This window comes from Syngnathoides biaculeatus, chromosome 14, assembly GCF_019802595.1.
Source record: "Syngnathoides biaculeatus isolate LvHL_M chromosome 14, ASM1980259v1, whole genome shotgun sequence".
Lineage (NCBI taxonomy): Eukaryota > Metazoa > Chordata > Actinopteri > Syngnathiformes > Syngnathidae > Syngnathoides > Syngnathoides biaculeatus.
In genome coordinates, this window is record NC_084653.1 from 6,579,840 (window position 1) to 6,598,367 (window position 18,528).

The following is an 18,528-nucleotide window of genomic DNA, read 5'->3' on the forward strand; positions in this document are numbered from 1 at the left end:
ACTCATTAGGTCAATACCTGGACTCACTACCTTTTAAAAAAAAAAAGACCAAGTCCAAAACCTTGGTGTTCTGATAGATTCCGACCTGACCTTCAACAGTCATATCAAATCAATTATTAAAAGTGCCTTTTACCATCTGAAGAACATATCTAAAGTGAAGGTTTGCACATGTCAAGCAGACCAAGAGAAACTCCTATATGTTCTTATCTCAAGTAGACTTGACTATTGTAATTGTCTTCTTACTTGGCTCCCCAAACAGCATGAAACAGCTGCAGCTCGTGTAGAATGCTGCAGCTCAAGTTTTGACCAGAACAAACCGGTCTGAGCATATAACTCCAAATCTAAAATCTTTACACTGAAGAGAGCTGGGACCACTTTTTCCAAGGGTACTGTGGGTAATGCATTAAGACGTTATGGTTTTAGATGATGCATGGCATGGAAGGTGCCCCTGCTTAAACCAGCACATGTCAAGGCCCGTCTTAAGTTTGCCAATAACCATTTGGATGATGCAGACGAGTCATGGGAGAAAGTTGAGTTGTCAGATGAGACCAAAATGTAACTTTTTGGTCTTCATTCCACTCTGACTGTTTAGAGAAAGAAGAATGAGGAATACCATCCCCAAAACACCACCACGACTGTGAAGCATGGGGGTCAAAGCATTAAGCTTTGGGGTTGTTTTTCTGCACATGGGACAGGACGACTCCATTGTATTAAGGAGAGGATGACCGGGGCCATGTATTGGGAGATTTTGCAGAACAACCTCATTCCCTCAAGATTGAAGATGGGGCGTGGCTGGGTTTTCCAACATGACAATGAAGGACACTACCAGTATAACCAAGGAGTGGCTCCGTAAGAAGGATATCAAGATTCTGGAGTGGCCTAGGCAGTCTCCAATCATAAACCCAATAAAAAATCTCAAATGCTGTTTTCCCAGCGACAGCCCATAAACCATTGACTTTCATAGGTGTTTGAATACTTATTTGAAGCAGTAACATACAAATAAATTAAAACAATCATACATTGTGATTTCCAGATTTTTTTCGGGGGGGATTGTCTCATTTTGTACATGCAGCTAAGAGGAAAATTTCAGACCCCTCAATGATTTCAAAGTAGGAGAACATGCAAAATTGCAGTATGTTCCAATACTTATGCTCCTCACTTTAAATAAAATTAATAATTTGGCAAAATTCAATCAAGTTTCTGGAACAGTAAGGCCAATTCCTTTATTTCTGTCTTTTTCAAAAGAATAAAATGAGGGGAAATTAACATTTGAGATTTTATTTCAAGATGCACCATTAACATCTTGATGCGTAAAGCAAAAATTAAATTGTCTTCAATGTTCCAATACCTTTGGATGGGTCTATGTACACTCATTGACAGTTACTCTTTTGTAAATGCCTTTTACTTTTTGTCATAGCATAGCTCACAAAATCCAGCTGTCTGGAATACATGGATACGTTACGGTTGTCCATGACCATGGTTTTCTCGTGTAAAAAAAAAAAAAATATATATATATATATATATATATATATATATATATATATAAATAAATTGAGCAGAAGTTTGTTGACCTAAATCAGATGACAAATGCCAAACTCAATATATTTGATGCCTGTTTCAATACTCAAATATTTCAAATACTCATGTGACATCACTTTCTGTGTTGCAGTGATCCAGACAAGCATTACCTGATGTATGAACATGAGCGAGTGCCCATTGCCGTGTGTGAAAAGGAGCCGAGCTCAATCATTGCCTTCGCGCTCAGGTAACCATTCATACTTGTATATTCATCAGTGCCATCCTGGTGAGGCAAAGCGGTTCCGAAAATTGATGGATGGATTATTATGAATTTGGACCAAATGTTGTGACTACTCGACGTAGGACGCCCCTAGTGACGACTTCAGCGGACTGAAAATCATCATCTGTGTAATCTTAGTACCCAAATTGGAGCCATATCGTTCGCCTTGAAGCTCCTCGGCCTAGCTTAGCCTAGCATAGCTCGCTAACAACAAGACACGTCTGTAATAACATATTTGCTGAGGAGAAAAACATCAAACGCTAGTACCTACATGTCCTACAAAACCTACGTATCGTATACATCAAGGATTGTGAGTGCGAGTAGGGAGGAAGTTGGACAAGTGGAAACATCAACATTAACTTGATTCTCTGCCCAGACTACCTTACCTTAGCTGGCTAACAACGAGACTTGTTTGTGATCAAACCGTTGCTGTTGAAGAAACATCGAATGTGAGTAACTACATAACTTGGACAACCTACACAACTTGTACAATGAGGACCGTGAGGACGTATAGGAATTTGCACAAGTGGACTCAACCTTCACCTCCTGAAGTGAGAGCCATTGTGGACTGAATCTCTTTAATCCCCATATCCTTTAAATCTACATATCCTTTATATTTTCATACTCGAACCTTACTTATCCACATATCCTTTTAACTTTAACATAGACAAGGTAGTATGTGAATTGTGTTCCTTATGTGCTGACTTTATTTCATTCCTTCTATTTGACTTTAACCTTCACATAGATTAGGTAGTATGTGAATTGTGTACCTTATGTGCTGACTGTGTTTATTTGATTGCTTTTTTTGACTATCTGGAGCTCGATGGGGAGTACAATGTTGTGCAACCTGTAGGCCGGTCCCAAGCCCGGATAAATGCAGAGGGTTCCGTCAGGAAGGGCATCCGGCGTAAAACTGTGCCAATGAACGCTCATCATACAAATTCCATAATGGATAGGTTTTGGCCCAGGCTAACTACACCCACCCCCGGCACTGTTAATCTGCAAGGCCGAGGTGGAAATTCAGATAATGTAGGTCAAAGACAAAAAAGAGGAGGAAAGCGGCTAAGTCGGGAGAAGAAGAAGAGGAATGCACAGACCCTACATCTGTATGTAGGGACTTTGAATGTTGGGACTATGACAGGAAAAGCTCAGGAGTTATTTGACATGATGATTAGGAGAAAGGCTGAAATATTGTGCATCCAAGAGAGCAAGTGGAAAGGGAATAAGGCGTTAAAAGGGCTCCTGCCATGAAATGGATGATTTTTAGTATGGTTTTGAAATATATGAAAATCCTCTTGAGGGATTTGTTTTTGTGAAGAAGCAGGAAGTTACGTAAAGGACAGCGGCGCCCCCAAGTGGATTTGTTTGTTTCCATTAGTTTTACCTCCGGGAAGATAGCTCGTTATTCCTCCGTGTTAGCCAAAATTCCGCCTCATTGCATTGCTGGAAATTGCTTGAACACTTGGGAGAATGGACTTACCCTTCATAAGTTTGCAAAACACCCGGTTTGTTGTGAAAAATGGATTGCACGGGTGCAGAGGACGAAAACTTCGTGGGTTCCAAATAACAGGTCGGCGTGTATACAGCTACAAAAACAAAATGATAGTTTGGGGCGGACCACGGTCGCTCATAACATAACAAAAGATCCGCATACGAAATATGTCTATGTGCACGTCGGAGGGCGTCGGGCTGCTGTGCGGATGGCGGCGAATCTGGAACACCCGGCCAAGAATGCCTCACTCAGCCGTGTGCGTGCAGTAATGCGCCCCGGCTCGACGGTGTTCATCGAGTACTGTGGCGGGTATGAATGTCTCCCGAAAAGCAGCACGGCTCGGCTCCATTATATGCCACCATGGCGGCGAAAATCAGCCACACCGGCTGAAGCGCTGAATGGCGGTCACGGCTTCCGTGAAGGCTGCGTGTCTGTCTATGAACAACCCCCGAAAGCAGCACCACTCGGCTCCGTCATAAGCCACACCAGCCGTCTGCGATGAGCCGCGATGGCTCATCTCCGCCGCGGAAGAGGATCGGACAGGGATGTGGTTTGGCCGTGATCGCATATTATCTGAATATGGCTCGAAACAATAGTGTAATATTGCCCCGAGGGCTCGAAACAATGGTGTAACATTGCCCCGGTAACTTCACTCGGTTGTGTGGTGTTCTCCTTTTCGAGAGCTTCCGTGTCAGAAGTGCGCGTTTGTCTCCCATAGTTAGGGTGCACCACGTGTTTTCATTGGCGAATGTCCGGGTGACATCATGGACGGTGGATGCGGCCAATATGGCGAGCACTTGGATATAGTATGACACTTCTGCAACTTTGCGCATGGATGACGCGCTCTCCGCTCACATTTATTTTTTCGTATAGACATTGAAGTGAATAATGTTATATATTTTTCATTTTTATAGGGATGACACTTGGGCTTTAAGAGCAGCGTTTAAATAATTTTACCATTGAGTAGATGGGAAGAGAAATGGAGTAGGGGTTATTTTAAAGGAAGAGCTGGCTAAAAATGTGTTGGAGGTGAAAAGAGTATCAGATCGAGTGATAAGGATGAAATTTGAAATTGAGGGTATTCAATATAATGTGATTAGCGGCTAGGCCCCACAGGTAGGATGTGACCTCGAGTTGAAAGAGAAATTCTGGAAGGAACTAGATGAAGTAGTTCTGAGCATCCCAGACAGTGAGAGTTGTGATTGGTGCAAATTTCAATGGATTTGTTGTCGAAGGAAACAGGGGCGATGAAGAAGTGATGGGTAAGTACGCCATCCAGCAAAGGAACTTTGATGGTCGGATGGTGGTGGACTTCACAAAAAGGATGGAATTGGCATTGGTGAACACTTATTTCCAGAAGAGGCAGGAACATAGAGTGACCTACAAGAGCGGAGGGGCAAACACGCAGGTGGATTATATTATGTGGAAATGATGTAATTTAAAGGTTACTGACTGTAAGGTAGTGGTGGGGGAGAGTGTAGCTCGACAGCATAGGACGGTGTTGTGTAAAATAACTCTGGTAGGGGGTAGGAAGATTAAGAAGACAAAGGTAGAGCAGAGAATCAGGTGGTGGAAGTTGTGAAAGGAAGAATGTTGTGTGGCTTTTCGGAAAAAGGTGAGACAGACTCTGGATGGACAGGAAGCACTCCCAGAAGACTGGAATACTACTGCCAATGTACTCAGAGCCATGGTGTGCCTTCTTGTAGGAAAGGGGAGAAGGAGACTTGATGTTGGAACCCCAAAATAAAGGCGGTCATCCATGGAAAGAGATTAGTGAAGAAGAAGTGGGACATGGAGGGGACTAAGAAGAGGCGAAATTAATACATTGAGATGCGACGTAGGGCAAAGGCTAAACAAGCGGCATATGACATGTACACTAGGTTGAATACGAAAGTAGGAGAAAAGGATCTTTATAGGTTTGCCAAACAGAGGGATAGAGATGGGAAGGATGCGCAGCAAGTAAAGGTGATTAAGGATAGCGATGGAAATATGTTGACTGGTGCCAGTAGCGTGCTAAGTAGATGGAAAGAGGACTTTGAAAAGTTAATGAATAAAGAAAATGGAAGCGAAAGACAGTTGGTCCTGATGACATACCAGTGGAGGTATGGAAGCAATTTGGAGAGGTGGCTGTGGAGTTTTTGACCAACCTATTCAAGAGAATACTAGCGGGAGAGAAAATGCCTGAACAATGGAGGAAAAGCGTGCTAGTTCCCATTTTTAAGAACTGTGGAAACTATAGAGGAATAAAGATGATGAGCCACACAATAATGATGTGGGAAAGAGTAGTGGAGTCTAGACTCAGGACAGAAGTAAGTATCTGTGAGCAACAGTATGGTTTCATGCCTAGAAAGAGTACCACAGATGTATTATTTGCCTTGAGGATGCTTATGGAAAAGTACAGAGAAGGTCAGAAGGAGCTTCATTGTGTCTTTGTAGACCTAGAGAAAGCCTATGAGAGTACTAAGGGAGGAAATGTGGTACTGCATGTGCAAGTCCGGTGTGGCGGAGAAATATGTTTGAATAGTACAGGACATGTATGAGGGCAGCAGAACAGTGGTGAGATGTGCCGCAGGTGTGTCAGAAGAGTTTAAGGTGGAAGTGGGACTGCATCAGGAATCCGCTCTGAGCCCCTTCCTGTTTGCGGTAGTAATGGATAGGCTGCCACATGACGTTAGACTGGAATCCCCTTGGACCATGATGTTCGCAGATGATATTGTAATCTGCAGTGAAAGCAGGGAGCAGGCGGAGGAACAATTACAAAGATAGAGGCATGCACCGGAAAGGAGAGGAATAAAGATTAGCCGGAATAAAACAGAATATATGTGCAAGAATGAGAGGGGTGGAGGGGGAAGAGTGAAGCTCCAGGGAAAAGAGATAATGAGGGTGGGCGACTTCAAATACTTGGAGTCAACAATACAGAGCAACGGTGAGTGTGATAAGGAAGTGAAGAAAGCGGCGTTACGTGGAAATTTAGACCAACGTTCCCTTTGTTCAAACCAGCAAAATGCGACAAGCTGGTTGTATTGTTTGACAATTTAATCTCGCACACATCAACGCAACACAAACGCGATAAAATAGCTAACATAGTTCAAGAACAGAGTCGCACAGCCAGTACAGAGAATAGTCACCAATGTTGAACGAGTGTTCCCAAACAAGCAAATATTCGTCCCAGCGAGTATTCCATGTTAGCAAAAGTTCCAGACGGTCCAAAAACGAAAGGTGGCAGGCGTCCGTGTTAGTGTTCCAACCAGCGTAGCTTCCCAGAGCAGCAGTGAGGTCGTAAGAAGAAGCCTCATTGTTCGCCTTTCTCGTCCTTATATAGGTAATCCTTGAAAAAATTTCAGACTTCTGCATCACAAAGGACACAAAGAGTTTGCGTCACACGGACCCAAGAGCATTAGAGGAAAACGCGTCACATTATCAGGAAGGAAGGAAATTATGAAAGGAAACAGTGTCACAAAGATTCGCATTATAACAACTTAAAAGCATAAGAGGAAAAATAAATAGAACAGAGAATAAAAATACACGTACTCATAACACTCTGCCCCTTAGGGAAAGGAAAGTTGCAGAGAAACTTTCTGTTGTAATATAACTAAGTAACAAAACAGGTTAAAAGAGTAACTACAGAAAAGAAATACAAGAGAAGTATCAAACATCAAACACAACTTTACACTCTGAAGAGTGCATTAGTGCGTACAAAATTCTCCACCTAAGCACCAACTGGTTATACCCGGTCGTGCCCAACAACATGCCCCAAGAATTCAACCTGGAATTCAAGCCTTTCCAAACTTGCACTTTGCAAGATGGACAGTCAGTTTCCCTCTGTCTCTCGAAGAACTCCTGAATCCTTTCATGGTGTAAATGATGACATCCATGTAAGCTTTGACACCTTCCAGACCCAATGTCACGTTGTTGACGAGCCGTTGGAACGTTGCTGGGGCATTCTTCAAGTCGAACGGCATCATTTTGTATTGATACAGTCCATCAGGTGTAGCGAATACCGCCATCTGCTTAGCACAGTCTGTGAGCGGCACTTCCCAGAAGCCCTTCAGAAGGTCATACTTACTCTCGTACGTAGCTTGACCAACGTTATAAATGCAATCATCCACTCTTGGCAGAGAGTAGAAATTAGTTTGTGACAGTGCATTGACAGTTTTCTTGTTAGTGCAGCAGCACCAACCACCACCACCACCACTCTTAGGCACAAGTACACAACTTGAACTGCACTGACTGTCACTGGGCTCCATAATATTATTGTCCAGCATGTACTGCACTTCCTTCCGCAGAATCTCACACTTCACAGGATTCATTCGATATGGGTGTGTTGTTCCACAGGCACATCATCACCCACATGTATATCATGACTAACTAGGCATGTGCGGCCTGGCACATTTGGAACCAGGTGAGAAAACTCAAAAAGCAATTGTGACATTTCAGGTTTTTGGTCAGTTGACAAATGTGTCACTTTCTCATCAAGGTGAGCTAAAACATCGGAATTGCACAACTTTGGTGAAATATTATCACTCACATCATCAAACTTGACATCGCTAACAACATCATCAACATTGTCTTTGCCGCTTGCATCATCATCAACTGTACAATCAGTAACTGGGGAGGAGAGTGTTGTTGCAATACAACAGACTTGTTTGTTCTTCAACAAATTTTCAGACTTATCAGTAGGACCTGAGGAGTTTCTAGATAGGTCATCAGCCTCTGAGGCTAAAGAATGAACCATAACTGTATCTGATAGGTAACAAATGGAATCATCTGCAAAGAGGTCGTGGGGAAAAAAATGTCTTTTAACAGAAGAAGTCACTGCATAAGGCGGAAAAATACCCGGAACGTCATACTCTAATGGCGCACCGTGCAATATCAAAAGATGTTCAACTTACTGAATCAAAAGACCTTTCGAGTTTAAGTTCAATCTCTTTGTCAAGTTCAAATTTTCTAAGTTCTATGTCTTTACTTTAGAGTTGAAGTTGTAATTCCAATATCTTTACCCGTGGGGCCGAGTTTGACACAGATGACTTGCATCATTACTAAAGGTCTATTAAATAGATAACCAAGATTTATTAAAAATAGTTGGAAAAAAAACATGGAATGAGGGTCATTGTTCTTTTCTTTAAAGGGCCACTTTAAGTCAATTGTTGTTTGTTACCATCCACAGCTGCAAGGAGTACAAAATGGCACTGGATGAATTGTCCAAGTTGTCCAATGCAGGAGCCGACGAGGTGTCACAAACCAACAGGTGTGTCCCATCCACTTTTATGTTAAAACTGCTATACCAAAATTTCTCGTGTATAATGTGTTCTGAAGTATAATGCACATCCCCAATTTGACTTAAATTGCAGGAAAACCCGTGTACCAATTTACAATGCACACCACCAATTTGCTGCTATCTACATGCTCAAAATATTGGGAATTATCTGTATTTCTATTTTGCTATGTTGGTACTATTTTGTACTTGTATTCTTTTTCAGAAAATTGTATAACAATCATTAATAATATAATCTTTTTGTGTGTATTAATGTAGTGGTAATCTTGGGACAGGCCACGGGACGCGCTTGTCCTGGTCCCGGTAATTGTCAGAACAGAATCCCTCAACCAACTAAAATAAATGCTCAAGCGTGGTATCACATTTTATTAATACTGTTAACATATTAGTCTTAAACCATTTAAACACCGTTTGAACTTTGAGTGGAAACATTTTGCATTGAATACTATATTTGTGCATAAAAACATTTGTGCATAGTGCAGCTTATCCACTAAATTACACATCCTTGGCCAAGCCTTCAGGAGAAGCATCTGACGCATCTCCAATCTGAAATAAGATCCATAGTAAATACCTTTTGATTCATCGCTGTGGAACTCATCATTGATGACTTGGTCCAGTTCCCGTGCCTCCTGCATTAAAATCCATTGTGATCCCATCATTCCATCACCTGTGCCATCCATGGCGTTTGTGAGGAAACGTTTTTTGAATCCCAAGAGTGTTGGTTCCCTTTATTCTTCATTATTGTCTGGGCTTTGAGGCGGAGCTCAAAAGTGCTAATACCGCAGCCTCTTGCCCTTGGTTTGACAACAATCTGTAGCAGCTCTTCCTCCATCGCTGGGAACTGCACAACTCTCGCACATCCCCAAACTCTTCCAAGTGCTTTCAGATAGATTATTTTTCCTTCGTCTTCCTCCACAATCTCACATTCGATTCAGCCACTTTTGAACTCGTAGTTTCCCACTTCTTCGGCAGCAGTGATGACACTTTTCTTATAAAAGTGGCTGCATAACTAGCTTTGTAGTGGACATTTTTTTGTCTTAGTTTAATTTAAAACAAACTCATGGACAGCCGTTTCTGATGTTTGGTGCAGTAGGAACAAATATGTTACGCTAACGATTGTAAAATGGCAAACTCCCACTAGCAGGTCAGGAATTTGAAGTTGGCAGCGTACATTACCGTATTACAAATAAATGTGTAGCATAAGGCATTGAATACCATTTTGAAATGTAAATGTATAACTTTTTACCACCCTATCTAACCTATGTAGTGTACATATGACTATACCATGTGATTTTATTTTTATTTTTAATCCATACCTAAATATAATGCCCTCTATTGATTTTTTGAAAATATTTTTTGAAAATTTTGTGTATTATACACAAGAAACTACAGTAATGATTCAATTTGGAAAAGCAAGTAAATATCGACTTAACTTCTTTCCACTAGTGGCGAGAGCCGAGCCAAGGGCAGCCCTGCCAGGCTTGTCGAGTCATCCGTGCAGAGCCGATGCAGCACAGAACCTGACCCACCTCGTGAGTATTGATGTCTTAGAGTTGGTGTAGCTGCTTGCTAATGTCATCTTAGCCCCTTTGTATTACCTGCAGAGGACGCTGATGTGACTGATAAACAAAAGAAGCAGTCTCAGAATCCACACATTGAGCTGCGTACGTTTGTGTTATTTATTTTCTTATTTCCACCTGTGGTCTTCCCATTTAATCAGACATTTCCTCTCCCTCTGTTTAGAATTTTCAGACGCCAATGCAAAGTTCTACTGTCGGATCTACTATGCAGCAGAGTTCCACAGGATGCGCGAAGAGATCTTGGAGAGTGCTGAAGAGGATTTCATCCGCTCGCTGTCCCACTGCGTCAACTGGCAGGCACGCGGCGGAAAATCTGGAGCAGTCTTCTATGCCACTGAAGGTCAGACCGCTGCCTAAAGTCATAATTCCTTCAATAAAGAAACTGACAAATTTGCAAAAATGTGCATATAATTTTGTCAAAAAATTTGTCCACTACTCTGATGTAATCTCAAACACCATAAACTGGCAAACAATAATCAGTATTGATTTTACGGTTTTTATAACACTTCATATGATACTTTAACACCAATTGAGCAGTATCACATATGACAAGAAGTAAACCTTGTCCATTGAAACACCAAAATATTTAACCAAACTATAGCGTATACTCACAGGCTTACAGTAGTTCTCTTAGTAAGAGACCTAACCTGCTTGTTTTGTTTTTTTTAATGACGATCCAGTGGCACTTCTTTCCCCGAATAAATTAAATCACTATTAAAAGTCAGCATTTTACGTGGACTAGGGTTATATTTGTTTAAAGACCTTAAATTAAGTGAGGAAACTCATTCAAAAGGAAATAAATCTTGTAGATGACCAAATACCTTTTTTCGTGCCAAAGAATGACTACTAATAAATTCTTTAAAAATCAGACAATATGATTTTTTTTTTTTTTTTTAAACATTTTTGATTGGATTTAGTGACGCTTTTGACCCCTCTCGAATCTACAGTATTTTTAAATCTATCTGCAGCTAATATCAGCTTGTCTTTTGTGCTCAGAATTTCACCACAGGTATGTATAAAAAAAAAAAAAATTGGTCAGCACCTTGAGGTATGATTGTTGTCAATATAAGTAATTATTGTTTAAATTTGTATTCCCTAATTATAACAATATACTGCATATACAAGTAACATCTTATTTAACAAGACTAATTGACGCTTTGCATAAATTCATTCCACTAATATGGAGTACAGTTCAAGTTATGTTGGTGTAGTTTGTTGCCCACTGGTTCAAGTTTTCATTTTTCAATTTTTAAAGTTAGTTGGCCGCCCTTGTTCTGTCTCCATCCCTCGCACGCACATACAAATGGAATTTAACTTGTTTTTTTTACATGCTCTCTGGGATAAGAACATTATCTCTGTTTCAGATGACCGGTTCATCTTGAAGCAGATGCCCAGACTCGAAGTCCAGTCCTTTCTCGACTTTGCTCCTCATTACTTTACCTACATCACCGGAGCTGTGCAACAGAAGGTATGCACAAGAAAATAAACAGATATACGATATGTATCTTCTATGGATTGACTGATCGTTTGTGTTACAGAGGCCAACTGCGCTGGCGAAGATTCTCGGCGTTTACCGCATTGGTTACAAGAACTCTCAGAACAACACTGAGAAGAAACTGGACCTGCTTGTGATGGAAAACCTTTTTTATGGGCGCAAGATGGCTCAGGTAAGGAATGTTTGACATTAGGTCCTGTAAGTTGTCGTTTTAGTGGTACTACTGAATGTCACAACACCGAAAGGTCCCTTGCCATCACCTTTTTAAATTGTTTTTAATATTTTTTTATGTCATTTCATCAGGTTTGCAAGATCATTTCTGGTAGAATTGCCTCACATGTCCTTTTTCAAGCTTTTGTAGTTGGTCTTTTCCTCCTGGCACTTGAGGAGGACACATTTTTTTCTCATCAACTTTGGACTTAATAATAATATGTGCTTTGATTAGATTGCTTATCTTCCATCTTTTAAATATGGAAAACTGCTTAGGACGGCTCAGCATTCATAGCTGTGTTGCGTCCTTCAATGTCTTACTTTCATCACGAAACACAATCCACCAAGCGTTGGATTGTCAAACCACTAACAGGTAATGTGACCTGAAAAGGGATGTGGGGGTAAATTAAAATGGGAGTATATTTTCTGCTCAAATGCAGTGATTTATTTGAATTGAACATGACACAAGGGTCATCGCTGGCAAGTATGAATGCAACTTCCACTATTTCAGTTACTCGAATTTGAAAAATGTACGCGTGTAGGCAGTCATGCCCACAGATATAAAGTTACGAGTGTGGTCCACCTGTCATGCCCGCAGATATAAAGTTACGGGTGTGTGTTCGGTTTGTAATTGAGTGTACCCTTTTAAGAACGGAGGGGGGCGGTGTCAGGTAAACCAGGAAGTAGAAGTAGGCTGAGCATCAGCTCATTCCGTGTTTAAAAAAAAAAAAAAAAAAAAAAGACATCAGGCTGTGGTTCACTTAGAGAGCTCAGCTTAGAGAGAACATTGGTCAAGAATACACAAAATAAGCGACGTATTTCAATATCTTTGTATTTCTACTCATAACAAATTTGATGCGCGTGATTTTTTTGTGCTCGACTATGCAGATTTGTGAGTGCAATGGGGTGCAGGCGCCCGTCAAATCACAGTGACTGCTGTTTACTCCAACACATTTTTCATAAAAATAAATAAACCTGTAGGTGCCCTTACTGACAGTGTGACAGTTTTTGTTGTTCAGTCTTTTGTATTCCATCGACAAACTCCATAGATCTCAAACTTAAACCAGATCAAAGATTAGTTTGACCTCTGGTACGCATGAAACAGTAGGAAAAAATATTTTCATGGCATGGGACCTTGAAGTAAGTGTGTTACTTTACTGAGCATTGAAATAGTTGAATGCATCACTTAGTTTTCAGGGGAATTGGTTTGGTATGGTTGCATTCTTGGATTATTACTACATTTGTATTTTTTTTCTTTGAAGAAGTATCGTGTAAGATACTTCCAATAACTGGTTGGATGTTCTTGTGGAATCGATAGAGTTCATGTTTTGATGATAACCCTTGAAAAATGAGGATGGGTCACAAATTGTGGCTGCTGCCAGAGCACCAATTCCTGATTTGGTATTGTAAATGAATAAGTAAGGTGTCCTCATTGCCTCATTACAAGGTGTTCGACCTGAAGGGTTCGCTTCGAAATCGTAACGTTAAGACGGACTCAGGCAAGGAGAGCTGTGAGGTGGTGTTGCTGGATGAGAACCTGCTCAAACTCATCTACGACAACCCACTGTACATCCGCTCCCACTGCAAGTCGGTGCTGCGCGCTGCCATACACAGTGACGCGTACTTCCTGTCCAGCCACCTCATCATCGACTACTCGCTGCTGGTGGGACGCGACGACGCCACTGATCAGCTGGTGGTCGGGATCATAGGTGAAGAAGAAGTGGGAACAGCAGGAGTTGAATCATTTTTGTTGCAACCTCATAACGTGTCTCTTTTTTTTCAGATTACATCAGGACATTCACTTGGGATAAAAGGCTGGAGATGGTTGTGAAATCTACTGGGATTCTGGGAGGTCAAGGTAGTCACTAGCTTCATATTAAAGGCCTCTTTATACTCACATAGGCAACGACTGTGCTGACATCTTCGTGTGGCTTCGCGCGGGTAGTTTGCCTTTATACAGCAGCGCAACCCACGCACACAATTTCAAAAATGTAATGCAATTCTTCAAGTCAGAGGTGTTGCTAGGGCTGGTATTTGGTAGAACGCTGTAAGGTGTAAGGTAACTTTTTGGTTATTTCCGGCAGCCATTTTTCTTTCCTTTCCACAACAAGGAACAAAGCAACAACAATCGTGTCCGCTGAACAGAGTCTGGTTGAACAAAAGTACGTCATCACAGTATCTGACTAAAAGGGACCAATCATGAGAGTTTATCTCCGCCTTTCTCTGCGCAGAACCTTTTTTTGAAGTGGTCGTGGCAAGCTACGCAGAGATGCTGTGCAGGGCAATTTGTCGGTCAAGTGATTCAGTGCTGGAGTTGTCAACCATCCGGTCACAGGAATGTAAAAAGGCCTTTTTAAGCCTATGTGGTTGTCAAACATTGGGTCGTTTCTTGGGTTAAACGAAGTTCAAACGGGGTGTAGAACGCAAATGAGGCAAATTTTAGGAGGTGTTATATATCCATCTGTGTGATGTATGTGTGGGCTATGGAAAAAGTATTTGCCCCATCCTGATTTCTGCTTTTTTCTTTTTCTTTTTGGGGGGGGTTCATTTCTATCACACATAGGTTTCAAATCACAGCACAGATAAAGCCAAACCTTTCTGACTGATCCTCTGTAAAAAAGTAAATACACCCACCCCCATCCACTTGTAAATCAAAGTCACTATGAGTAAATTTGGGAACATGTTAAATTTTTCAAGCCACACCCAAACCTGATTATCACCATACTTTTTGAATCAAGAAATAATTCAAGAGTGTGACGACGACTCATACAGGAGGTCACAAAAGAACCTCGAAAAACATCTAAAGACCTCCAAGGCCTCAGTTAAGGTCCATGTTCATGACTCTACCATAAGAAAGACGCTGGCCAAAAATGGTGTCCATGGGAGAGTTCCCAGGTGATAACCGTTGTGATGGCCTCTCCAAGACAACGTCTTGAGATGTTGCTTTAATATCTCCATGTAATGTTGTTTCTTTATGATGCCGCCTATTTTATGAAGAGCTCCAGATCCTACTGCAGCAAAACATCCCCACAACATGATGCTGCCACCTCCATGCTTCACAGTTGGTATGGTTGCTTGCTCAGGTCTATAAGCTTCCCCCTTTTTCAACCAGGTGTAATGTTGGACTTGTTTTACTGTGGATAATGACACTTTCTTACCACCTTCATCCAGCATCTTCACAAGATCTTTAGCTTTTGTTCTGTGGTTGATTCTCACATTCTGGACCAAAACACGTTCACCTCTGGGACACTGATCCTGTCTCTTTTCTGAGCGGTATAATGGTTGGAAATTCCCATGAGGTCTATACTTGCGAATAAATGTTTGTACAGATAAACGTGGTAACTTCAAGCATCTTCCAAGAATGAGCCAGATTTGTTTGGCTCCACGAGTCTTCCTGATTTCCTGGATGATTTCTTTTGATTTTTACCCAACATTTCAAACAAGGAACCACAGCATTTGAGGTATGGTGTTAAAGCCCCATCCCCAGGTGTGCCGTCGGTTAACCAGGAGCTTCCAAAGCCATGACATTATCATCTTGGGTTTGTGTATGTAAACTTTTGGGCCTCGAAGAAAATAATATGCAATGCTCCAAGAAATTCTCTCTCTCATTATTGTGGGATTTAACAAAATTATCTAATTTTGGTGATCCTGACAGACCTGAAATGGGAGATTTAGTTTCAGACAGTCAGACAAAATTGAAATGTAAACTTCTGGCTTCAGCTGTGCATGCATATCTATGGATGGATGTTCCACTCTATTTTTTTTTTTTTTTTTGTCTGAGTTGGAAAAATTGATTGGTATGGTCTTGTTTAAAATTTATTTGGCCACTTTGAGGTTTTAAGGTGTTGTCTTTGAGTCCCAGGTTTAGTCTGATTTGACTTTAGACTGTGAGACAAAAAAAAAATGAAGATTTTGTACAGTTCATGTAAACTTTTGGATTCAGCTTCAACTGTATATAATATATACACACAACCACATTGTGTTCAGTAAAAACGAAACTCCGTTGAAGCAGACTATTGTAATTTACATGATCACATCAAATATGAATAATTTATGATAGGAATCCAGCGAATTCCAGATGGTACAAACACTATTATTTCAAGCGGCTGTTGTTAAGGACCATATTGTCTTATTGCAGGAAAGATGCCCACCGTGGTGTCGCCTGAGCTGTATCGTGCCCGCTTCTGCGAGGCCATGGACAAGTACTTCCTCATGGTGCCCGACCACTGGACCGGATTAGGTGTCAACTGCTGAGCGGAAAACACCCCTGGAATGCTAGAAATTGTGATCCAAATTTTTTTTCACGCTGGAAACATTTTTAAACATTTTTATTTGCCGACAGAGGACCATGTCAACGTTCCGTACAAGCTAAATGGTATTCTGGCATCTTTTTTAAGGAGTCCACTTTTGCGGAGATTGAGTTGTTATTTTATCATGTTGACCCCTGATGATAAACATTATAGTTTGCAACTGCAATTTAAAATTTGAATATGTACAGAGATTATGTAACAATTAAAATATTAACATTGATCTTTAATTTGCTTCTATCATCGTTCTTATCTTTAAACCTACATATCCTTTACATTTTTCATACCCGAACCTTCTTACCCACATACCATTTTAACTTTAACATAGACAAGGTAGTATGAGAATTGTGTTACTTATGTTTTGACTTTATTTGATTGCTTTTTTGACTATCTGTAGCCCTTTGAGGAACACAATATTGTGCGACCTGTAACCGGTCCCAAGTCCGAATAAATGCAGAGGATTCTGTCAGAAAGGGCATCCGGCGTAAAACTGTACCAAACATATATGAGCGTTCATTAAACAAATTCAATAACAGATAGGTCGTGGCACGGGCTATGTACGCCCGCCCCCGGCACTGTTAATCTGCAAGGTGTAGGTAGAAATTCAGATAATTTAGGTCGAAGGCAAAAAAGAGGAAGAAGCCATCTTGGTCGGCAGAAGAAGAAGAGAAATGCATAAACCATACAGCTCTGTGTAGGGTCTTTGAATGTTAGGACTATAACAAGTTCATCAGTTAGTTGATATGATGATTATGAGAAAGGTTGATATGTTGTGCATCCAGGAGATAAAGTGGAAAGGGAGTAAGGCTAGAAGTTTAAGTACAGAGTTTAAACATAGATTAGGTAGTATGTGAATTGTCTATATTATGTGATGACTTTATTTGATTGATTGCTTCTTTTTTTTAACTATCTGCAGCCTGTTGGGCAGCTCAATATTGTGCTACCTGTCGGCCAGTCCCAAACTCGGAAAAATGCAGAGGGTTGTGTCACGAAGATATTGTGCATCCAAGAGACCAAGTGGAGAGGGAGTAAGGCTCGAACTTTATGTGCAGGTTTTAAATTATTTTATTATAGAGTAGATGGGAAGAGAGATGGAGTAGTGGTTATTTTAAAAGAAGAGCTTGCTAAGAATGCCTTGGAGGTGAAAAATATATCAGATCGAGTGATGATGAAACTTGAAATTGAGGGTGTTATGTTTAATGTGGTTAGCGGCTATGACCCAAAGGTTGAAAAAAATTGAAAGAAAAATTCTGGAAGGAACTCGACGAAGTAGTCCCAGACACAGAGAGGGTTGTAATTGGTGCAAATTTGAATGGATTTGTTGTCGAAGGAAACGGGGGCGATAAAGAAATGATGGGTAAGTATGCCATCCAGCAAAGGAACTTTGATGGTCGGATGGTGGTGGACTTCACAAAAAGGATGGAATTGGCATTGGTGAACACTTATTTCCAGAAGAGGCAGGAACATAGAGCGACCTACAAGAGCGGAGGGGCAAACACGCAGGTGGATTATATTATGTGGAAATGATGTAATTTAAAGGTTACTGACTGTAAGGTAGTGGTGGGAGAGAGTGTGGCTCGACAGCATAGGATGGTTGTGTGCAGGATGACTCTGGTAGCGGGTAGGAAGATTAAGAAGACAAAGGTAGAGCAGAGAATCAGGTGGTGGAAGTTGAGAAAGGAAGAATGTTGTGTGGCCTTTCAGAAAGAGGTGAGACAGGCTTCAGATGGTCAGGAAGAGCTCCCAGAAGACTGGAATACTACTGCCAAGGTATTCAGAGAAGTAGGCAGTAGAGTACTTGGGGTATCTCCTGGGAGGAAAGGGGAGAAGGAGACTTGGTGGTGGAACCCCAAAATACAGGAAGTCATCCAAGGAAAGAGATTAGTGAAGAAGAAGTGGGGCACGGAGAGGACTGAGGAGAGGTGTAAGGAATACATTGCGATGTGTCATAGGGCAAAGGTAGAGGTGGCGAAGGTTCAACAAGTGGCATATGACTATGTACTCCAGGTTGGATACGAAAGAAGGAGAAAAGTATCTCTACAGGTTGGCCAGACAGAGGGCCAGAGATAGGAAGGATTTGCAGCAAGTAAAGGTGATTAAGGATAGCGATGGAAATGTGTTGACTGGTGCCAGTAGTGTGTTAAGTAGATGGAAAGAGTACTTTGAGAAGTTAATAAATGGAGAAAATTGAAGCAAAGGTAGAGTAGAAGAGACAAGCGTGAATGACTGGAAAATGGCAATGATTAGTAAGGGAGAGAAGTTAGGCACTGAACATAATGGAAAATGGAAAGGCTGTTGGTCCCAATGACATACCAGTGAAGGTATGGAAGCAATTTGGTTAGGTAGCTGTGGACTTTTTGACCAACTTATT

The 18,528-nt window shown here is 41.2% G+C and overlaps 1 protein-coding gene across 2 annotated transcripts in view; it reads left to right on the forward strand.

Annotated features, from left to right (window-relative positions):
- Positions 1-16,469, forward strand: part of pikfyve (phosphoinositide kinase, FYVE finger containing) — a 66,531-nt gene extending 50,062 nt beyond the window's left edge. Inside the window, exons 33-42 of one of the 2 annotated variants that reach the window (XM_061840873.1) lie at positions 1,670-1,765; positions 8,458-8,538; positions 10,012-10,097; positions 10,170-10,229; positions 10,309-10,485; positions 11,510-11,613; positions 11,684-11,812; positions 13,298-13,559; positions 13,634-13,708; positions 15,989-16,469. In XM_061840873.1, coding sequence (XP_061696857.1) covers positions 1,670-1,765; positions 8,458-8,538; positions 10,012-10,097; positions 10,170-10,229; positions 10,309-10,485; positions 11,510-11,613; positions 11,684-11,812; positions 13,298-13,559; positions 13,634-13,708; positions 15,989-16,104 — 1,186 coding nt within the window. In that variant the 3' untranslated portion in view covers positions 16,105-16,469. The remainder of the gene's footprint in view (positions 1-1,669; positions 1,766-8,457; positions 8,539-10,011; positions 10,098-10,169; positions 10,230-10,308; positions 10,486-11,509; positions 11,614-11,683; positions 11,813-13,297; positions 13,560-13,633; positions 13,709-15,988) is intronic. The other variant, XM_061840872.1, reaches the window with a different exon arrangement.
- The last annotated feature ends 2,059 nt before the right edge of the window (positions 16,470-18,528 follow it).